The sequence below is a fragment of the Mastigoproctus giganteus genome, chromosome 14, assembly GCF_048544385.1.
Source record: "Mastigoproctus giganteus isolate SK-2022 chromosome 14, ASM4854438v1, whole genome shotgun sequence".
NCBI lineage: Eukaryota > Metazoa > Arthropoda > Arachnida > Uropygi > Thelyphonidae > Mastigoproctus > Mastigoproctus giganteus.
In genome coordinates, this window is record NC_143588.1 from 76,433,260 (window position 1) to 76,457,503 (window position 24,244).

At 35.7% G+C, this 24,244-nt stretch overlaps 1 protein-coding gene across 1 annotated transcript in view; it reads right to left on the bottom strand.

Moving 5' to 3' along the window:
- LOC150075257 (uncharacterized) overlaps nt 1-24,244 on the bottom strand; it is a 258,146-nt gene that overhangs the window by 184,994 nt on the left and 48,908 nt on the right. The window contains exon 2 of the mRNA XM_090388340.1: nt 5,480-6,241. Within this exon, the coding sequence (XP_090244466.1) occupies nt 5,480-6,030 (551 nt within the window). The 5' untranslated portion in view covers nt 6,031-6,241. The remainder of the gene's footprint in view (nt 1-5,479; nt 6,242-24,244) is intronic.

Consider the following 24,244-nt stretch of genomic DNA (forward strand, 5'->3'; position numbering starts at 1 on the left):
TCCGGTTTATTGGTCTTTTCTGTTAACATAATCAATTAAAAAATGGGTAGTAAACTTGATCTTGCATTTGCTACAGTACCGATAGCTGGAATTCTGGGGGTTCCATGTTATTATGGTGAAATGTGTTTCCCCTTCCATGAAATATTCAACCATATAAAAAACATAAATTTTCAGAAACTTATTACTCCATATCTCACTTGTACGTATTGTGTTTGTTGCAACTTGTGTGTGCTGTGTTCTTTGTTATTAATTGCTTATCATTTTTACTGTTTTAAATTTGACAAAAAAAAAAAAAAAGTCAGTGAACAGAAATAAATTAGTATGTACATATTACAGTATGTATTAATTAAGCTATGTCTAAGCTATATCTGTAAGTGTAAATTTATTTTTATTTTCCTAATTGGAAAACATTCTTCTGATTTTCATGTATCATTTAAAGTGGGGGTCCATTGTATTTTGTTGGGAAATCCCTGGGTTAGGTTCTGTGCTATCAAACTTGTACTTGTTTGAGACAAGACCATAAAAAATTGACTTTTAAAGAAAGCAGATGGTACACGAAATCTAGATGCGGCAGAAAAGATTGTGCTTAGCAGCAATGAAAAGGAAGAAAATTATATGAAAGTTCATTATACCTGACATATAAATATCACAGTTTGTAAGGTAAGATGTCTGTTCAGTTATTACTATTTAAGTTACTACTATTATAAAAATAAAGTTAAAATATTAGGTTATTACTACTATAAAAATTAAGTTTCCGATAATTATAAAAAAAATGGTGTATTTTTTTAGCTTTTTGAACGTAACCACCCTTTTTGTACTGGTTCTTAGTCCCGTATAACACAGTTTCACATTACATGAGATTTTGTAGGAACCAAACTACCGTGTTATATGAGGGATACCTATACTACACATATGGGTAGCAGTAACCCCAGAGTAGCATATCAACTGTGTGATACTACAATTAAGGTGGTAGACAATGAAAAGGACCTGGCGGTAATTGTGCAGTCAGATATGAAGTTTTCTAAGCAGTGCAGACAGTCTGCAAGAATAGCTCATGGTGTCTTGTCAATGTACGATTTTTATGATTTTAGGCATGCATTTCGAGGTTCACATAATCGTGTTCTCAAGAAACTAAGTTAGCAACAAAAGATTGACCTTCACTATTCAACATCATCTATCATCGTTCCACTATTCCATGGGTCAACGTATCATGTCTTTATCATGTCCTGCCATCTCATTCTTGGTCTCCCCCTTGGTCTTTTCTAAGCAGTGCAGACAGTCTGCAAGAGTAGCTCATGGTGTCTTGTCGATGTACGATTTTTATGATTTTAGGCATGCATTTCGAGGCCCACATAATCGTGTTCTCAAGAAACTAAGTTAGCAACAAAAGATTGACCTTCACTATTCAACATCATCATCTATCATCGTTCCACTATTCCATGGGTCAACGTATCACGTCTTTATCATGTCCTGCCATCTCATTCTTGGTCTCCCCCTTGGTCTTTTGTCCCTTAATTGTAAATCAAACATTCTTCTTGGCAAATGCCTCTCGTTCATCCTCTTGACATGTCCAATCCATTTCAAACGGGACCTTTCAATCCTATGCTGGAGTTTTTCAATCTGGATTCTCTCCCTAATCACGTCATTCCTGATTTTGTCGCATCTTGTCTTTCCGGCTATGCTCCTCACAAATCTCATTTCTGTCCCCTGAATTTTGCTTTCATCCTTTTTCCTCACTATTCAACAATGTTTAGTTAATAGTAAAAATAATAAATTTATTATTCTCACAACCACACAAATGTTTATGTAAAGCACTACTATTGATCACAGACAAAGTAAATCATAATTTTAACTACTGCAGTGCTACTATCTGGATGCAGAACATAGGTTACAAATAGTTCAAAAATTTTTGATTACATCAACCTTCCAACAGTTTATATAGCTCTAAAAAGCAAAAGGCTACATTATACGATTAATGCCAACAGGCCTAGTACATTTGCAAAATTGAAATATACAGTAGAACTTCATTAATATGGCATTCCTCAGGAATAGCACATCTGGATTTTTTTTAATTTGGCAAACATTATTTTCCCTCTGATCCCTCTGATCTTGTGCAGTCACCTATCTTCACACAAAGATTCATAAAGTTTCAGATTCTTGAGATTCTACTGAAAGGACAGAATTCATGAGATACTCACCTCTCTTGCTAGTGGATGAACCCACTGCTTGGCAGGTATATAGGTACACTCCATCACTGCATTTATGTAGATGGTAATTAACTATATAGTATCAGTGTAAATACACCATAGTTAACCCATAAACTTGAACTACGTATGTAGCGTAGAAGGCATCGTTTTAATTGTATCTTATATTGTGGTTGCCTTCACAACGAGATAGCTGTATTACTTCAAATAAATAACGCTTCTCTAGTAGAGAAGACTACTGTTATTTATTTTCAGCGGTACCATCAGTAGTCTTCTCTACTAGAGAAGCGTTATTTATTTGACAAGACAGGACAAAAGGTGGCACAAAATCTAAAAGTGCATCCAGTTGACATGGGCAGCCAGTGCAATCTTGAGTCAGTTTGTGTAACATAAACACTAGGAAAACAAAAATGAGAATAGGAGTGTATTATGGACTGAATGACTGATGATAATAACAAGAAACAACTGTACAGAGAAGTAGAATGGGTCAATAAATCAGAATGTCTTATAATGGGAGATTTAACTTTCCAGACAGTGACCGGAACTTTTTGATTAATCACTCACACATTAGCAAAACTTTTGTAGATTTATTGGATGATTGTTTTCTACAGTACCATGTTAGAGAGGAAATAAGAGCGAGCAATACTCCTGATCTGATTATCAGCAGTGATTCTTCATGCAATAAGAATCGGCTAATAAAAGAATCACTAGACAGTGGAAATAACTAATGATGTTTGCTAACAACAAATTCTAAGTGGAAAGTATTCAGGGAAATAATCATAGAAGCTGTTAGGTTTTTCTCACCAACTAAGAAATACCACTCCAGGCTTAGACCTAAATGGATACCAGATGAACTACTGAGACACGTGACAGAGAAGAAAAATGCAAGGGATATATATATAAATTATCAGGTGACACGAAAGCCTTCAAGTCACAAAGGAGGTTAGGTTAGACAATGCAGATTACAAGAAGTTTGTGGCAAAGAATGCCAAGAAAAGCAGCAAAGAATACTTTTTTTTTTTGGTAGTTGTTGGCGCATCGGCTTCTGTGGCCATAATGCACCTCCCAAGGTTTTTGCAGTACTTTGATCCAAGCCCGAGGCGGGATTCGAACCCGCGACTTTTGGGTTGCCAGGTAGGCACTTTACCCACCCGGCTAGCCCGGTCGGCCAAAGACTACTTATATTAACAGTAAATTGAAGGGGTCAAATCACATTGATCCACTTGATGTCAATGTTTTAAGTATTGCTGATCCTGCTCAGGTTGCTGACAGGCTGAATAAGCATTTTGTATCTACATTCATACATGAGGAATTCTTTAGGGACAGGGATGCCAGAAATTAATCAAACTCTAATAGGGAGCTAAATGATTTTGTGACAACTGAAAGAAAAGTGAAAGAGAAATTTAAGTTAAACATAAAAAAGGCACTTGGGAGGGACGGGATCTACCCAATTACATTAAGGGAGGCAGCAAAGGAGGCAAACAAATCCTTAGCCATAATTATCAAAGCATCTTTAGATTCAGGGGAGATCCATATGGACTGTAGATGTGTGAATGCATATCCCCAATTCACAAAGAGTGAAATAAGTAATTATAGACCTGATAGCTTAACTTCTATTCTGGGAAAAATAATGGATTCACTGGTTAAAGAAGTAATACATTACCATCTAGATGGGAAAGTAGTTATACTTCAGCAAGGATTTGTAAAAGAGAGATTTTGTCTAATCAATTTTATTTGATACTATGATACAGTGAAAAAAAGAACTGAATCCAAAAAATTTGATTATCATATACTTTGATTTCAGGAAAGCTTTTCATACTGTTGCACATAAAAGACTACTGTACAAATTGGAGCAGTGTGACATTAATGGAAAGTTATTTCTACGGATAAACGGATAGTTGAGTGGGAGAAGACAGTGATTATCAATGGATACTGCTCGCCGTTGACTAATGTCATTAGTGGAGTCCTCAGGGTTTGATGCTGGACCCACTGTTGCTTTCTGTATTTATTAATGATATGGATGAAGGTATATCAGACTTAGTGTCTAAATTTAGGTTAATGACAGTAATGTCTTTACTGTCATTAACAACCCTGCCAACCTTTGTATCATCTGCAAACTTGGACATTAAGCTTGAAATGATATAACAGAATGAGAGTGTGCATAGGTCTGAATCTAACGGATTGGAATATCTCACGGTTGTGTATCACTTTCATTTGTAAAACATTAACTCTTTAAAATTAACAACTGTAATAAATTGACGATACAGTAAATCCTCAATTTAACAGACTAATAGGGGAGAAGGGGTGTCCGTTAAATCGAATGTAACCTGGGGGGGGGGCATTTTTATCTTGCGCACCTTTCATGTGTTTTATACTCCCCTTTGTAGAACCACATTTAGAGCTATCAACACTGTAATTAAAGAAAAATGTTGCAATTTGGCCTTTGATTTACAGATATCAGAAACAGGTTGTTTTTTTATGTCATAAATTTCACAAGCACGTGCTACTGAGACTCCTTGTTCTAATTTCTCAATTAGCTCTAATTTCTGTGCCACATTTAAGTTCACATGCTTTCTTTAACTCCTCTATCACTTGATGCCATTTTAAATTGTAAGGATTGCAAAATTATTTAATAAATAAATTTACAATTCAGAAATCACAGAAACAGTCTGTTATACAACCTAACCACACGATAGCTTGAGGCAGACTGAGACCAAACAAAGCAAGTTGGTAGACCTGCAGTTTAGTGTCCCGAGTCACCGCCTGCTCTTACCTGCAATCTGGGAAAACAGCTATTTGAACACGTTTTCAGAAAGAATAAAAAACAATTTCCTGAATTTGATTATACAAATAAAAGTAGGTAATTATCAAAACAATAATGGAAATACGTAATTATTATTAATTTTTAATTAATAATAACACTGAAGTTTTGTATAGCCTAAAAAAATAATATGGTCGAGATTAATATGTATATTACTGTATTATTATTTGTCCGGTCCGTTAAATCCGAAATCCGTTAAATCCAAAATATCGAGGCTTTACTGTATATAATCAAGTCTAGCATATTTTTGAATTAAGGTGGGTTTAGCATAGTTTATTTCTGGAAGTTAAATGTGAATTTAAAATGATCAACTTTTACAGTTATACTAATATAAGCTCAGGACATTATTACTACCAAACCCTAATGTTAGCACTTCTGTACTACTAGTTATTCAATTACCACTGTCGACAAAAGCCTAATACAGTTATAAATAATGAAATAATGTATAACATACCTGATGTAATATACTTTGCCATCACAGATAATTCTCTTCCAACCAAATGGTACAGTCACAGAGCTATTTCCACCAGAAGTCGTATTTGTTGCAACAGAATGCCTAATAATAGCTGCCTCCAAGTCCCTCTGCTGATCCATAATGGGCAAATTGGCATTCAACTTGTTCCGAAGTCTCTCATTAAGATCTGATTGTTCAACATTTACCGAACTGATGTTATTTGTGTTAACCTGGCTACACAAGCTATTTTCAAGATGCCCAGAAGAATCAACGGATGACTGACCAGGTGAGCAATTCTCCCTATTGGTTTGCCTCCCTTGTTCACTGGGATAAGGTAGTATTGGAAGAGAAAGTTCTCCACCTGTGCTAGTAACATTAAATTCCAAATTATCTTTCATCTTGCATATGGAAAGTCTAGAGTTCAGTAACCCCTCTGCAGGACTCATATCCTTATCACACAATTGCAATGCCAAGTTTTCTGATATACAGGAAGCCTCAGATGCTGAACTAGTATTAATGTTTTTTTGTATCTCCTGGCTAACAGTTGCCATCTCTGCTCTCTTTAGAGAATGGAAGCATTCTGTGCTCAGGTGTTCAATGCCCACATGAATGAGCACATACTGCTCCAAAGAATAAGCTAAGCATAAATCACATGCTCTTTAATTAAATTTAATCCATCCTTAATCAATAGATTATGAAGAAATTTGCTCCCAAAACTGCAAGTGATATGAAACAGCTGCCTCCTTTGCTATCTCTTCAAGTCTATAAAATAAAAAAAATAATTAAATATGCTGAGGTATTTACAAAAAAGCATCATCATGTGACAAAAAAATGCAATGGGAAGCAAAAATTTTTTACAAGATAATACTGGAAGAAAGGGGGAACAAAAAAAAAAAAAAAAAAAAAAAACGCCAGCAGGTGCAAAAATAGTACTTTGGTGTTAGAACTTAGAAGTGTTTTGGTGTAACACAAGTAGAAATTTGTAGGGTGGGAGGGATAAATTTAAAATAGCAGATTTCTTTTCATTATTTTAAGGCTATTTCAATGAAGTTATTCAAGCCAAAGAAAGTGATGCTAGTGGGTGCATTTTGTTGTACTGTATAAGCTAACAGTAACAGTAATTTTTTTTAAGACTAATTCTCAAAATTTAACACTTGCATACAAATAGAAAACTACAATGGAAAAATACCAAAATTCACTGTAGCATAAAATTTAATTAATTAATTTATTTTTGGTTGTTGTGGAAGTACAACAATGCATCTGTCTCATGGTTAATACCTACATCCATTGGGAATTATCTTTTGCTACTAAAACAGAAACTGTTTTAAATTATTAAATTTCAAAATTAGAATTTTGTATGACATTGCAAAACAGCATCTCTCTCTCTCTCTCTCTCTCTCTCTCTCTCTCTCTCTCTCTCTCTCTCTCTCTCTCTCTCTCTCTCTCTCTCTGTGTGTGTGTGTGCACTGTTAACGAAGATTTGTGTTGTATTTCACCCTTTTCTATTGAGTTTTTATCTTGCACAATTTCAAATAATTCAGCAATGCTATTAAGTAAGTCATCTTTTGTTGTTGTAAGTATATCTGGCCCATTAAAAACTCAATTCCAACTGCTGTCAGCAGAATCTAGTATTATGAAAAGGACTGCAAGGTGTATACAGCAGGCCCCCGTTATAACACAGTTCGCTTTACGCTGATTCGCTATAACGCTGTTCTTACATTATAACCCGTATCTGACTATAACGCTGTCAAAACTCACTGTAACGCTATTTTACTAGCATACAGATTGAATTTTTGGCAAATCCGTCTTCAGTCCAGTCTGTTTTGGCCCTTTTTTTTTTTTTTTTTGACAAAAGGAGAAAATAGCCACCATGAAATTAACTACAGTAATTATTTTTATAATTTCTACTATATGTACAAAATTGAAACTTTCAATATGCTCTTATTTTCTTGGTGTGGATAGTTTCAAGGGAGAAATTCTTTTTTAGTATACAAGTTGAAAAAATTTACTATCCAGTGTCATATGTTGTTACGAAGTCTGTATTTTCTGTTCTGACCTGTAATAGAAAGATACTAAAAATAGATTTACTCCCTATCTCTTCTTTTGTTTTACTGTGGGAACTATAACTTGCGAAATGTTTTCCATACAATCAATCCCATGAGTGCTAAATGCGGTGCTGTTTCTTGTACAGTATTCTCTTGTCTTCTGAACTCCTCTGACCTTGTGGTCACCTGAAGTACATAAAATTTGTTTGTTTTACTGTTTTGGAAATTCCATAAACATTCTCCATGAGTCACACCATAATTGATTTACAGTACTTTTCCTGCAATAAACAACCATTTGATTTTACTGCATGGTAAAATCAAACTTTTCAGATAAATAAAACATTTGTCACCGTCTTCAGCTCACTTGCCAGAGGGAATTCTAGATATCATTCAGTGCATACAGTGTTAGACATACAGACAGTTTACTGTACTCGAACATCGTATCACAATCAGTGCAACGCAGTTACATTTGCAGAGAGTTATGGCGGATAAGAATGAAAAAGCAACAATGTCTGAACACAGTGCAAAGATTGGAAAGGTAAGAAAAACATTGAGTTTGAAAATTAAATTAAACGTTTTGAAGAGAATTGATTCTGGTCAAAGACAAGTGGATGTGTGCAATAATTGAGGACTGGCAGGTTCAACTGTAAGAACAATCATAAAAAATAAAGAATCAATTTTAGCAGCTGGAAAAACAGCTGTTCCCCTGCAGGCAACTAAATTGACCAGGGCTAGGCCGGCTATTATGATTGAAATGGAGAAACTTCTACATAATTTTATTGAAGACAACATTCAACATAGAATTCTGTTAAGTTCAATTATTATTAAAGAAAAAGCGAAGAGCCTATATGAAGATTTAAAGGAAGCTCACCCCGAAAAAAAAATGTGGAACCATTTAACGCTAGTAAGGACTGGTTTGATAGATTTAGAAAGCGCTATAACCTGCACAATGTAGCAATACAGGGAGAAGCTGCAAGTGCAGATCAACAAGGAGCCGAAACTTTCAAAAAAGAGAATTTGTTAAAATTATTGAAGAGGGATGTTATACTGCTCAACAAGTTTTTAACATAGATGAAATAGGTCTTTTTTGGAAACGAATGCCTAAAAGAAGTTTCATATCGAAAGAAGAAAAAAACATGCCAGGCTTCAAAGCGGCGAAGGAGCGGTTAACTTTGTTGTTGGGTGGTAACGCTGCGGGAGATTTTAAATTAAAACCCCTTTTAGTTTACCATTCCGAAAATCCAAGGGCTCTTAAAGGTTTAGCTAAATCAAACCTACCTGCAATCTGGAAGGCTAATAAAAAAGCTTGGGTAACCAGGCCGCTTTTCATTGATTGGTATGCTGAGTTCTTCTGTCCTGCAGTGGAAAAATATTGTGCAAAAAATAACATTGGTTATAAAGCTATTCTAATCATGGACAATGCACCAGGACACCCAAGCAAAGAGAGCTTAGAAGACTTGAACAATCACATAAAAGTTTTTTACATGCCTCCAAACACTACGTCTCTGATCCAACCAATGGACCAAGGAGTAACTGCAACATTTAAAGCGTACTACATAAGGAACACCTTTTACCAAGCTATTAAAGCCATCAACACTGAAAATGTACCGAGCTTAAAGGAGTTTTGGAAATCCTATAACATTAAAACCGCCATCTACAACATTTCAAGTGCCTGGGATGAAGTGACTCAGAAAACCATGAATGGAGTGTGGAGGAAAGTTTGGAAAAATTGCATAAAGCATTCCCAGGAACCTGATGATTCCGTTGAAAATGTTAAAACAACAAATTGTTGAGCTCGGAAAAGAAGCAGGATTACACGAAATTAACGAAGACATCGTACAAGAGATGATCGACAACGACAGGGATGGCCTCTCTAATGAAGAACTAATGGAAATTATAAAAGAACAAGAGCTTGCTATTGAGGGAGATGATGATCAAGATACTATAGATGAAGAACCGATGAAGTCGCTGACTGCAAAAGGACTTAGTGAAGCTTTTGAACACTTCGAAAAAATGTGTGATTATTTCCGGGAGAACGACCCTGACATGGAACGAAGTGCCAAGGTAATAAGAAATTTGAAGAAAGAAACGAATCCCTACATGATGTTGTACAATGAGAGGAAGAGGGCCAAAGCACAACCCAAAACTGACACATTTTTCAGTCCAAAGATACGAAAACTCGAGAGCACAGGGCCATCGAATTAATAAATTCATAATTTTTGTTAGTTAATTACCTCATAATTATATGTGTATATAATGTAGAATATTTTATATGTACAAAATTTTGAATATTAAATATTTTTTTAATCGACATTGGTGCATATTTTCACTACCATTTATTATTGATTAGAAAATATCCTATGGAATAGACCACAACAATAGGGTTGTTATGTTACCTTATGGGAATATGGCGTTACAACGTTACAGTAGGGTTGCCAGACTTACCCAATTTCAAAAAAGGGGTATTTACCCCGAAATTGGGTATGTCTGGCAACCCTGCTGTAACATTGTATATGTGTTTTGCTTCAGCTTTCATCAAAGAAGAAAGCTGAGGCGAAATGAATTGCCACAGTTTATCCACTTCTTCAGATTTCGAAGAAGATTTAGAAAATGCATGTGCTTTTCTTATAGCTGAGAAAACAAATGAGAGTACGCAATGGATATATGACAAACTGGAAGAGAACAGAAAAGGGCGAATTCCATCATTTACTGCAGGACTTAGAAAAAGGTTTAAATCGTTTTAAGCTGTACTTACGGGTGAATAAAGAAGAATTTAATTTCCTTTACAATCTAATTAAGGATGACATTCAAGGGCAAAATACACAATTTCGAAATTCAATCAGCACTAAGGAAAAATTAGTTGTATGTTTAAGGAAAATTGAAATACTGTAAGGTTAATTTTGAATAAGGAGTTATTGTCAAAATACAAAGATTTTTTAAATTAAATTTAATAACAACAAAAAACTACTTTTCAAAGCTAAAAATTGAACTTGTAAGGAATTGTTATGAGTTGTACAAATTGAAATGAATGACTTGTTCATCCTCTAAATTTGTTAATTGTAATACTGTTGGTCTATTTTCCTACCTTTGGCCATTTTTGAGCATCCCTGTGACTGGACATTTGCACTGAGTATGCTGAGTAGCTGATCGAAGTGAAGGATGCTTCATAATAGGAACAGGAGCAATGTCCTTGATGTTTTTGTTATTTGTTTTCAGATATTCTTCCTTATGTGTTCAAAACAAGATTATTTTCTTGTAATTTATTTTTTTGTTAGTATTTCCTCCATTTTCCTCTTGTCACACCTAACGAAATTTCTGTTTGAACAGAAATATCTGAGCTCCTGAAAACGTGATTCGGCCTAGAGGCCTGACATGTTAACCTGTGAATACAGCCAATGCCAACAGTGCATCTCCGAGCAATAAACTAAATGGGAAATATGGCTCCCCAACATTTGACGTTAGACATGTATACAAGTGAAGTCCCATGAAGTGTGATTGTAGTGTGTTTCCTCCCTTATCCCCAGGTCTTTTTCATTCTCCACTTACCTGAGTGTAGTACCACACATTTGGTAAATTTGTTTTGGGTTACTGCTACCCATATGGAACTTTGCATTTGCCAATGTTGAACTTCAGTTGCCACCTCAGCCCATCTGCCTAACTTTTCTAGATCCTGTTGCAGTAACATACTGTATTTACTGTCATTAACACCCTGCCATCCTTTGTATCATCTGCAAACTTGGACATTAAGCCTGATATACCTTCATCAATATCACTGAACCCTGGGGAACTCCACTAATAACATTAGTCCATATAGAGCAGTGTCTATTTATTACCACTCTCTGCCATTTTCCACTCAGCCATCCCTTTAATCATTGTAGCAATTTGCCCTTAATGCCGTACCACTCCAATTTGTACAGCAGTGTTCCATGTGCAACACTATTATTGGAAATGATCAAAAGCTTTCCTGAAATCCAAGTATATGATATCAAAATAATTTTTTGCATCCAGTTCCTTTGTTATCATATCATAGTATGCAGTCAAATTGGTCAGACAAGACCTCCCCGTAACAAACCCATGCTGTGGCTGAACTATTACTGCAGTCTTGTCTAGATAATCCTGCAACGCTTCTTTAACCAGTGACTCGATTATTTCTCCTGGAATAGAAGTTAGACTAACAGTTGTGTGATTACCCATGCCATCCTTTGATCCCCTTTGTGAATTGGGGACACATTTGCACATCTCCAGTCTATGGGAGACCTCCCCTGAGTCCAGTGAAGCTTTCATAATTATGGCTAAGGGTTTGCTTACTTCTTCGTAGCCTCCTTCATTATAACTCAATAGATTCCATCTGCCCCAGGTGCCTTTTTTATGTTTAATTTCAACAATTTCTCCTCCACTTTGCTGTCCATTATTACAAAATCATTTAGCTCCTTGTTAGAGTTTAGTATACTTCTGTCCTCCCCTTCCTTACAGAATTTCTCATGTGTGAATGTAGATGCAAAATACTCATTCAGTTTGTCGGTTATCTGAGCAGGATTATCAACAGTCGAACAATCAATATCAAGTGGACCAATCTGATTCATCCCCTTCCTTCTAGAGTTTACATAAATAAAGAAGTCTTTGTTGTTTTTCTTTGCATCCTTTGCCAAGGATTTATTGTAATCAGCCTTTGCTTACCTAACCTCCTTTGTGACTTGATTACATCTGATAATTTATATGCATCCTATGCATTTTTTTTCTCTGCCACGAGCCTCATTAGTTCATCTGTCATCCATTTAGGTCTGAATTTTGAAGAGTATTTCTTAGATGGTTTGAAATGCCTGGTAGCTTCCATGATTAATTCCTTTAAGGCTTCCCATTTAAAATTCACTATTTTTAACATCAGTTGATTCCACTATATAGAATTTAAAAATTGCCTGTGACCACTGTAATCACCTTTACGAAAGCAAAAACCCTTCCCTTTACCCTTGATTATAGTTACATCTTTAAGTAAATCCCACATCAGTACGCTGTGATCACTGTCACCTAGTGGTTCCTTTATCTGTAAATTCTTATGCATGAATAATCACTGCTAATAATCAGATTAATATTATTACAATTTAATTTATGAATTTAATCATGAAAAAAGTGTTGATTTTGGGTTGTACTTTGGCCCTCTTCCTGGTAAACTAAAAGGGATTTTAATTTTAAATCCCCATTTAGTTTACCACCCAACAATAAAGTCAACTGGTCCTTCACCGCTTTGAAACCTGGCACGTTTTTTTTCTTCTTTCAAGATGAAACTTCTATTAGGCATTCGTTTCCAAAAAAGTCCTGCTTCATCTATGTTAAAAACTTGTTGAGAAGTATAACACACAATACCCCTCTTCAATAATTTTAACAAGTTCTTTTTTGAAAGTTTCGGCTCCTTGATCTGCACTTGCGGCTTCTCCCTGGATTTTAAATCTATTCAACAGCCCTTACTAGTTTTAAATGGTTCCACTTTTTTTTTTAGGTGAGTTTTCTTCAGATCGTAATAGGCTAATCTCTCTCCCTCTCTCTTTATAATATTTAACTTAACTGAATTCTGCGTTGGATATTACCTTCAATAAAATTAGTTAAATTCTGTCTATTTCAATCCTAATAGCCTGCCTAGCCCTAGTTGCTTGCAGTGGAACAGCTGTCTTTCCCACTGCTAAAATTAATTCTTTATTTTTTATAATTGTTTTTATAGTTGATTGCATTAATTATGATACAACGTTCAACTAAACTGTCCGTTACACATGATGTTTAATACTGTACTGAGTGATGACTAGACTTTGGATAAATGCATATAACACAAATATTACAAGCAATATACTTGATAGTTTTTTAAAATGTTGATCTCAGAATATGTAACAAGTCACTGTACAGGAATTCATTTTCAAGCTGTCGGCTCCATCAAATGAAATATGCCAAAAAATGCAATCTGTAAAAGAGCATTATAGTGATTTGTGACAGCGTTATAGTCAGATACGGGTTATAATATAAGAACAGCGTTATAGCGAATCAGCGTAAAATTAACTGCGTTATAACGAGGGCCTGCTGTATATCATGTTAGTATATATCAATATACATTAGCAGTCATTAAGGGCAAAGTTACTAGAAATTCCACGCTTCATTTTTTTCCTTCTTTGTTTTCGTGCATTCATCATTCCACCAGTAGTTAAAATGACTCCGGGCCACGGGATTCGTCAATGGAATTGAGTTTTTATCGGCTGATAACAATTGGGATGTAATATATTCTGTCACTTCATCTATGGGTTGTAATCGGATAATTTCCTCAATCAGTTTAATTGCTGACTGAAATTTCACCCAGTTAGCACGAGAAAATTTCCATTTCCGGCAGGGTTCGACTAACAGTGGTTGTGCACTGAGCATATTACAAATAATTGGGAAATGATCGCTGCCCATGGGATCATTCATAACAGACCATTCCATGACTGGAAACAGTACCAGGGAACATACTGAATTGCAGAAGTTTGTCCAGTTGGCACTTGGATGTACACCTGTATTAAGAATGGTAAGATTTTGCCTATCCAGAAAGGTTTCAATCAGTCGGCCATGTGTATCTAATTTGGAAGATCCCCATAAAGGGTGGTGACCATTGAAATCCCCCAACAGACAGATAGGAGAAGGTAACTGCAGTAGAAGGTTTTCCAGATCTTTGTAAGAGAAGGTATGATTTGGTGGAAGATAGATTGAAACTAGTGTTATAGCAATCTGAGTAATGAAACATACAGCGACATATGCTGGGATCTGTAAGTTGATCAAGATGGCCACGCCACCACAAGCAGCATTTGATGTATTGCGATCTTTTCAATATATAGAGTAGTTCTTTATTGAGGTGGAAATTTGGGAAGTTAAATAGGTTTCTTGCAAGCAGAGACCCACTGGAGAATAGCGAAGAATAAGGTAATGGATGTCGTCGATATTGCTACGAAGTCCTCTACAATTCCACTGTAAAATATAAGGCATTACTTGAGATGAGAACAAGGAGCTGTGTCTGACTGCTTTTTCAGTATGGTAGTTTTATGTCGGTCAGATTTCTGTTTGTCTTTTTTTGAAAATGTAGGCCGACCAGTGGCCATTTCTTACTCCACATATATTTCTAAAATCGGATCTTCCTGGTTGGATGAGTAATTAGTATCCATGGTGGTGTCTTGAATATATATTTTTTAAACTTTTTGTATGCAACTTTTTTTTTTTTTTTTTTTCTTTTTTTTTTTTGTTAGTTGTTGGCGCATTGGTTTCTGTGGTCTTAATGCACCTCCCAAGGTTTTTTGCACTACTCTTATACAAGCCCGAGGCGGTATTCGAACCACAACTTTTCGGTTACCAGGCAGGCACTTTACCCACCCGGCTAGCCCAGTCGGCATATGCAACTTTGACTATATGATGCAGTAGCAATCACAGATGGGGAAGGACATGTCACTGGAACTCTAAGAGGTGTGTTACTTGCCTGGTCTGATTGCTTAGGGACACTGGACTGTTGTTGAGAGAGGACAGCTCGAGCCCAGTCGGAGATTGATATGTTTAAGGGGACTGTAACATCAGTCTGGGTGGACACTGTTTGTTTTTGTGCAATATTAGCATAGGTACGTTTGGGCATAAATAGGAGCAATTATATTTCTCGCTTCTTGATAGGTTACCTTGTTCTCAACAATTTTTTTCTCCGCCTTCCATCTGTCACACGTTTTTGAGTACGCAGGATGGTTGCCTCTGCAGTTGGGGCAAGTCTTTTCTGTCGCCAAACATTCAGATTGTGTATGACCAGAAGATCCACAGTTAGTATTAGTAACGGCCGCATGGTGCAAGAAAGCCTATGGCTTATGCTGCACCAGCCAAAAAAAAATCCGAACAAAACAATGATAAAAACAAAAAATAAATAACTAAATAATAATAATTAATAAATAAAAAAAAATAAAATAAAAATAAATAAAAAGGAAATTAAACCTATCATCCTATGCGCTTCCCTTACCCGAAAGTACTATCCAGATGACCTTTGAATTTCCCCAAACTGTCGGCCTCTACTACCCATGAAGGCAACTTATTCCAGTAATTTATAACTCGGTGGCTAAAATAAAACTTCCTGCAGTCCAATCTAAACATTTCCCCCCGTAACTTGAATTTATGTCCCCTAGTTCTAGCATCATTTATAATCTTGAAAATTTTGTCCTCATTCATTTTACTGATGCCTCTCAGAGCCTTAAACACCTCAATCAAATCTCCTCTAAGGTGTCTAGTTTCCAAACTCTGCAACCCACATATTCGAAGTCTTTCTTCATAAGGACGCCCTTTTGCCGATCTCACCAGGCAAGTTACCCTTCTTTGCACCCTTTCAAGAAGCTCGATGTCTTTCTTTAGGTGCGGTCTCCATAGTTGAACACAGTATTCCAAGTTTGGTCTAACATAAGCCTTATATAATGGGATTATCACGTCCCTATCCCTACTTGCAAAAGTTCGATAGATCATCGATAGGACACCATGGGCCTTCCTTGCAACCTGTTTACAATACTCAGAGAATTTCATGTCTGACCGTATCGTAACACCCAAGTCCCTTTCCTCCAGTACTGGGTTTAGTTGAACTCCACCAAGTGAATAAGTTTTTTTGAGATTACTGTTTCCCAGGTGTAATACCTTACACTTTGTTGGATTAAAGCACAGCTTCCATTTTTCTGACCATTCCTGAAGTCTAAGTCTCTCTGAAGAAGCTCAGCTTGACAGTGATCATTAACTACTCTACCAATTTTAACATCATCTGCAAATTTAGACATCACGCCCTCTATCCCTTCATCAATGTCGTTTATGAAAATTAAAAATAACAGTGGTCCTAATACTGATTCTTGGGGAACCCCACTTCTTACATCAACCCAATCTGAGGAATAGCCATTTATCACAACCCTCTGCCTCCTGCCCTGAAGCCATCCTTCTATCCATCTAAGGATTTTCCCAGTGATCCCAACCTGTTCCAGCTTATAAAGCAACCGCTCATGTGGGACTGAGTCAAAAGCTTTGCTGAAATCTAAATAAACAATGTCGAAATTATTCCATAAATCCAGCTCGTGAGTGACCCTTTCGAAATAGCGAACCAGATTTGTTAAACATGATTTTCCCTTTACAAAACCATGCTGAGTATCCTTGAGAATTTCAATTCGATCCAAATGATCCTGAATTCCACCCTTGATCATTGCCTCCATGATTTTCCCTACTACTGAAGTCAGACTGACAGGTCGATAATTTCCAACTTCACTTTTAGAGCCACCCTTATGTATGGGAGATACATTTGCACTTTTCCAATCCAAGGGAATCTCCCCAGAGTCTAGTGATGCTCGCATAATTAGCCTCAATGGTTCAATGCACTCGCTTGCCGCCTCTCTTAAGATTATAGGGTATATTCCATCAACTCCAGGAGCCTTACTGGTCTGTAGGCTCGAATGTTTTTTCATTAAATAATCTTGCGAAATTTCAATATCATTAATTACATATTTTTTAACTTCGCTCCCACAATTTCCCATTGCCACAAAACGTTTTTCATTTGTAAATATCGATGCAAAATAACTGTTGAGTTCATCTGCAACGGCAGCTGGTGTATTTATTACTATCCCCTTTCCCTTACGTAAAGGTCCGATCTGGTTTGTCCTGCTCTTCTTGGCATTTATATATGTGAAGAATTCTTTATCCCCCCTCTTTGCTCTGTTTGCTAGTGATTTCTCATAAACTGCCTTTGCCTGTCGAACCTTTTCTGTGGCTCTATTACACATCACCTTATAGCTGTTATAGGCTTCAGTGCTTTTTATTGCTCTGTAACCTTTCCATGCCACCTTTTTCTGCTCAAGTAACGCGGCAACTTCACTATTCATCCAACTTGGAACCCTTCTCTTGGAGTATTTTTTTAATGGTATATACGCATTCAAGGCATCTGTGATTAATGTTTTAAAAGCGTACCACAGTTCAATTGTATTCATTCTCTGCACGATATCTACCCAGTTAATAGAGGCCATGTAGTACCTTAAGGCATCGTAATTTCCTTTTCTGAAATTAAAACCCATTCCTTTGCCTTTTACTTCTGCTACCTCTCTCGTCATCATCCACCGTAGAACTCCGTGATCACTTCCTGCTACTGGTTCCTCTACTGTCAGCCCTGTTATGTCATCTGATTCATGTGTGATGATGAGGTCTAGGATATTCTTTTCTCTAGTACTTTCCCTGACATGTTGATACAAATAACAGTCATCTAGTTGATTTAAAAATTTTGTTCCCCATGTCGAGTTTCCTTCCCATTTACTCCAATCAATTAGAGGCAAATTGAAATCACCCATAATAAGGCATTGACGCTTACTTGCCCATTCCATTTGCATGTAGAGGCTTTTGTCATAATCTTCACAATCACCTGGTCTGTAGATTACTCCTACTTGCATTATACCTTTGTTTCCAACTATCTCACACCATACAGACTCTATACTAGCATGTGAAATGTCTGAATCCGGGAAAGCTATCGTTGCACTCAGGCTGCTTCTGTTAAGAAGCATTACCCCACCACCCCTTCTATCTAACCTATCCTTCCTAAATACATTATACAAGCTGTACTGAAACTCATCATCCCCAATTTCCGGGTGGCACCACGTCTCTGTAATCCCTATTATGTCCGCGTTACTTGTTTTAACCAGCAGTTCGAATTCACTCGTTTTATTGACGACACTTCTAACGTTACTGTATAAACAATTAAGATTTACTGTTCTTGTATATTTAACAACCCTAACACAACCCTTGAAGTTTTTTAGGCTCTCTTCCCTGATATTAGCTACCCGCTCACGTGAAACGTCTTTGCCCCCAGAACATCTAGATAATACGTCCAGTTGGGGTAACAGATAAGAACTCTTAAGGTATGTGCAGTTGGAACATACTGGGCTTCCTCTGCATGTCGTTTGAGAGTGGCCATACTTTTGGCACTTGTAACATCTCAAAGGATTGGGTATGTATGGATGAATACGGTAAAAAAGATAACCAGCTTTCACTGATGATGGTAGGTTTGGGAAATTAAATGTAAGGATAATATTCCTAGTGGGTGTAAGGTTATAGTCTTTTTTAATCATGATTCTTTTAGCCGCAATAACATTTTGATCATGGAGTTCTTGAGTTATTTCGTCCTCCGTCACATTCAACAGATCCCAGCTATATATCATACCTTTAGATGTATTTAGTGTTTTATGGGGAGATACACTCACTGGTATACCTGCAAAATTTGTCAGTTGTAGAAGTTTCTCTGAATGTCTACGGTTTGCTGTTTCTAATAGTAGGGGTGTCCAGATTGTAGCCTTTTAACAGTCTTAGGAGATCCAGCAATACTCTCCAGGTTTTTCTGGATGAGGAAAGGAGATAACTTGCTGACAGGTTGGTCTGAAAGTGAGTGCATAATTAGAAATGCAGGAAACTCTGTTGTTGGTGAAATAGTTTTCAACCTCTTTAGTTGTATAATGTCAAAATCAGTATCATTCTCTGGCCGAGAGCTTGTCAGCTCTAGAGGCGGAAACACATTTTGCTGCATATTTGCTCCTTTTTTTTTTTTTTTTTTTTTGAGGTGCATTTTTAGAAAAGTAATACTGCGATATACATTGTACAATTTACTTAAGGATTTATTCAATGTTTTTAAAAATATTAACTTTTATATCTATAGTTCATCATTCTTTACAATTAAATTACAAGCATCATACATTGTTCTTAACAATCATTAACACGCCTGCTAACTAATTTGCTTTTGTGTTTAGTGTATTGTATTAATGTTGTGATCATTATTAAATATATTAATATTTAATATATTAAATATTAATATATTTAATTAATATTTAATATATTAACCACATTAATATATTAACGATGTGGTTACAAAGGAACCTGATGCAAAAAATTATTTGATATCATATATTTGGATTTCAGGAAAGCTTTTGACACTGTTGCGCATGGAAGACTATTGTACAAATTGGAGCAGAATGGAATTAAGGGTAAGTTGCTACAATGGATAAAAGGATGGTTAAATGGGAGAAGACAGAGGGTGGTAATCAATGGGTGCTGCTCTTTGTGGACTAATGTTATTAGTGTAGTCCCATAGGGTTCAGTGTTGGGCCTACTGTTGTTTTGTATATTTATCAATGATATTGATGAAGGTACATCAGGCTAGTGTCAAAGTTTGCAGATGATACAAAGGTTGTCAAGGTTGTTAATGACAGTAATGGCAGTGTGCTACTGCAACAGGATCTAGAAAATTTGGGCAGATGGGCTAAGAAGTGGCAACTGAAGTTTAACCTTGACAAATGCAAAGTACTGCATATGGGTAGAAGTAACCCCAGAGAAATGTACCAACTATGTGGTACTACACTTAAGGTGGTAGAAAATGAAAAAGACCTGGGAGTAATTGTGCAGTCAGATATGAAGTTTTCTGAGCAATGCAGACAGGCTGCCAAGGGCAGGTCATGGGGTTTTGTCAATGATATACAGGAATTTTGCTAGCAGGGAAAAGGAGGTGATTGTCCGCCTGTATAAGGCAATGGTCAGGCCACGCCTTGAATACTGCATACAGGTCTGGAGGCCTCATTTTAGGAAGGATGTCGATTTGCTTGTGTACAGAGAAGGGCAACAAGACTGGTGAGGGGAATGAAGGGATCCTCTTACCAAGAGAGGCTTAAGTTCTGCAAATTGCAGTGGCTGGAGACTAGGCACCTGCAAGATGATCTGACTGAGGTGTATAAGGCCTTGAATAGGTTGAGCACACTGAATTCTGATGGGATCCTTCCACTTGTTCAGATTACGAACATAAATTCAAATTAAGAAAAGACAGATGTAGAATAGATGTGCGGAAATTTGCCTTTAGCCAGCGGGTGGTTAAATGCTGGAACAAACTTCCATCTGTTGTTGTGGAAATTGATAGGTTGAATAAATTTAAGGAGGAACTGGACAGGCATTCGAAGGGAATGGAGAGTTTTTTTTTTTTTTTTTTTGCTGATGCTGCATAAGCTCATACGCTTGCTTTCTTGCATCACATGCCACTACTTCTATTTCAATTTTTAATTCTCGCTTCATTAATACTATTAATAAAAATAATAATCAAAGTAAAAAGTTGGTAGGCAGTTGTTGGTAGAATTTCCATCTTTCTGGTATTTTAATTCTTCATTCAGAAAAAGTAAAAACATGTCCAGTATTTTTTTAGAAATAACAAGTAATGTTTAATGGGTTTTTTTTTGTTTCTCTTCATTTTTTGGGGTTGGGTTAACAGGGTAAAGGCTCCATGACCTGTGTTTCCATTGGAGCCAATTTGCTCTAGTTACGCCACTAGTTGTTTGTTTGTTATTTGATTTTTAGGAGCATTAGCAACTAAGGCCATATTGCTCCGCGGAATATGCGGTGGTCATTCCCTGACCTTTCCGCATCCTCCGTATTTGGTGGCGACGGGCTCGAACCCCGGTCTAATCAAGAAGCGTGTGCTATGCACTGCTGCTCCTTCCCACCTGGCTACGGAGGCGCCACTTTAAGTAGTGGAGTCAGAGGTGGATTAAGGTTTTTGAACTGGGGGCCTCCAAATATTATTCAGGACTCCTGGGGCAAAATTTTACAACAAAAAAAATTCATAATGAAAAATCAATTAGGAAAATAATTGACTTTTTTTGTGTCCATATTCTTTTAATTAGGAAAAATTAATTTATGAAAACAATAACAAAATTTATGCAATGCAGTTTTTTTTTTTTTTTTTTTTGTCATTTAGGTAACAGTATTGTGAAAATAAACTCAGCTAAAAAGAAGAAACTGTTCAAGATATGAGAGAAAAAAGAAAAATGTTCTTGATAAAGCTAGTCAAAGCTGTCATGATATAAAAGGACACATTCAATTTACTGACATCAAAATCTAATATATATGAGGAAGAATTCAAAGAACTCGAAGAACTTTGAGATGACCGAAGTCCTGTAAAAAGGCATATCAAAAGTGAAATAAAAACACAGGAAGAAAACGATCAAGAGAAACAGAAACAGTATGAATGTGAAACAGAGTAAAAGAAGACAATGATAATAAAGATGACCAAAGATCTAAAAAATTCCACACCATGAGTGAAATAGAAATATCAGTAGAAAACAATCAAAAATATGAATTCGGGCAGTGATAGTATTGAAACAGCAAGAATTCATACCGATACTGATGAATACATATTAGATTTTGCTGATATGTTCAGAGAAGATTTGGTGTGGCCTATTCATCCATATCTTTTCAAATATAGTAATCTGACCTCAAATTTAAAAAAGAACACTTTGGATTACGGACCTTGCCAGCTGGGAATCAAAGAAGATCAATATTTTAATATGATGACATTACAAAACAATGTAATATGTGATTTTGGTTAATTTATTCACCAAGAGCAAAAAGATTATATTGTTTTTGTTGCTGGTTATATGTTGATAAAAAATAAACACTATAATAAAATGTGGTCAGACATACATAATGGTGGATTTACAAATTTCAGAAAAATGATAGATAAGCTAAAACAACATGAGAAATCAGATTCACAAAGAAGTATTAAAAAAAAAAAAAAAAAATGTATATGATCAAATTAAGGCTGAAACTCAAAAGTTCTGTTATAAATTTACTACAAAGGGAAAAAAAAGAAATCAAACTGCAACTAATAGGTATATAGTATGCTCTCTTTTAAATTGTGGGCTTTTTTTTTTTGACATGTCAATATTTGCTATTAAGGGGGCATTATGAACATGAAGGAAAATCTACAAGTGGGGAAGGACATTTCTTAGAACTAGTAAAATTTCTCGCTCGCTATTACGATAAGGATTTCGCAAATAATTTGCAAGTGTAAATGCAAAGAAACATGTAAGTTCCCAAATCCAAAACGATTTCATTTACTTGTTAGGACAAGAAACTTTAATATCGATTATCGCTGAAATTAAAAACACAAAATATTAGTTTACAGACTCCATGGTAGATATACTGGTCCTACAGGTTCGGTTATGGAGCAATTTATAAAATTTGACGTTCTTCCTAGTTCAAGCGCTTAGAATTTTTACAATTTTGTATTGAAATCGTTAAATGATTTCGGCTTAGATTTAAAAGACTGTAAATGCAGCAAAAGTAATATCAGGTGACAGAATCAGTCTTCAAAAAAGGATAAAAAAAAACAGAGCTGATAGCTGTGTATAGTCGTTGTGCACAACTTAAATTTAATTGTTACTGAATCTGTTCAAAGTTGCGTTGAAGCAAAAAAGAAAAAAAAAAAAAAATTTCTGGCACAGTCGAGGCCATTTATACTTTTATAAACAGCAGCTTGCCTTGTTTCAAAATACTGAAGGAGGAACAAGAGCTTTGCAATAGCATGTCTCACTATTTAACACTGAAAAGACCTTAAGAAATGCAGTCTAGCAGGATATCCAGCTTGATCGCAGTAAAAGAAAACTTAGAGGCAATTTACAACACAGTTACATGTTGTGTAAATGGAGAAATTGACTTAAGAGTAAAAGAAATGGCTTTGGAGCACGGAATAATATCATACATGGATACATTTGAATATTTTACATAGTATTATCAATGTGGATATCAGTTTTAAACACAACCAATACTTTATCACAATTTTTACAGTCTGTCAATAAATATAAAAGTTGCCGATGCTCTTATATCTTACTGCCAAAAATCAATGAAAAACCTTGTTTTACTGTGGTAAAACAAGCTTCTGTATTAGTGTGGTCATGCTAAATAAACCTCGTGCACACGCTTTGTTTATCTAGCATGACAATGCGATACCATTCTTGATTTCCATATGTAACATATTTATGTATTCATAGCTGAGGAAGAGACACACAGTGTCAAAAGCAGCGAGCGCAGTAAGCAGGGGGCGAATCCCCCTAGTTAATATTATATAAAATTTTTCTAACAATCCCTGTTAAGAATACTTCAGCCGAAAGAAGTTTCAGCAGATTGAAACTGACTAAAAATTATTTTCAAAGCACAATGGGAGAAGAGAGGTTATCTTTCTTAGCTCTAGTATTGAGTATAATTTATCATTCAAGTTAAATTATGATAAAGTTCTCAAGTATTTAAAAAAGAAAAAAATTAATTTTTTAAATTTAAAACTTTATGGATTTTGTATAGCTTTTTTTTTTATATTTTATGTATCATTTTTGCAGTTTATTTTGTTTCACAATTTTATTTTCATAATTATATAGGTAATGCTTATATTTTATACATACTGTATATGATATATGTATGTAATGAATAAAAAAATTAAAAGTACTTACTAAATATATTAATAAAATATATCATTTATAAAATAGTTTGTTATTATTTACATATTTAATATAATTTTTTGTAACACAGGCATATACAGATATTCAGGCACCTCTTATTTAAAACCAAAAAAGTCATAGGTTAGCATTAGGCAATTGGCACCTTTTTTTGTGAATGTACCTGCTGAAAAAAAATCCTGGCAACACCACTGAGATAAAGCAATAGTTGATGACAGTACCCCTACATCAGATTTATGTAGGTATGCAATTCTGGATTTAAAACTCTTAATTGCTGATTTCTCTTTAACAGAATTTCATCTATGAGAGATTCTATTAAAGCTTCTCTAGTATGTCACCAAATAAACAGACCAAAGAAGAGAGCCAAGATCATTAGGTACTACTTTAGATATCTTGTAGCTGGATACACAAGC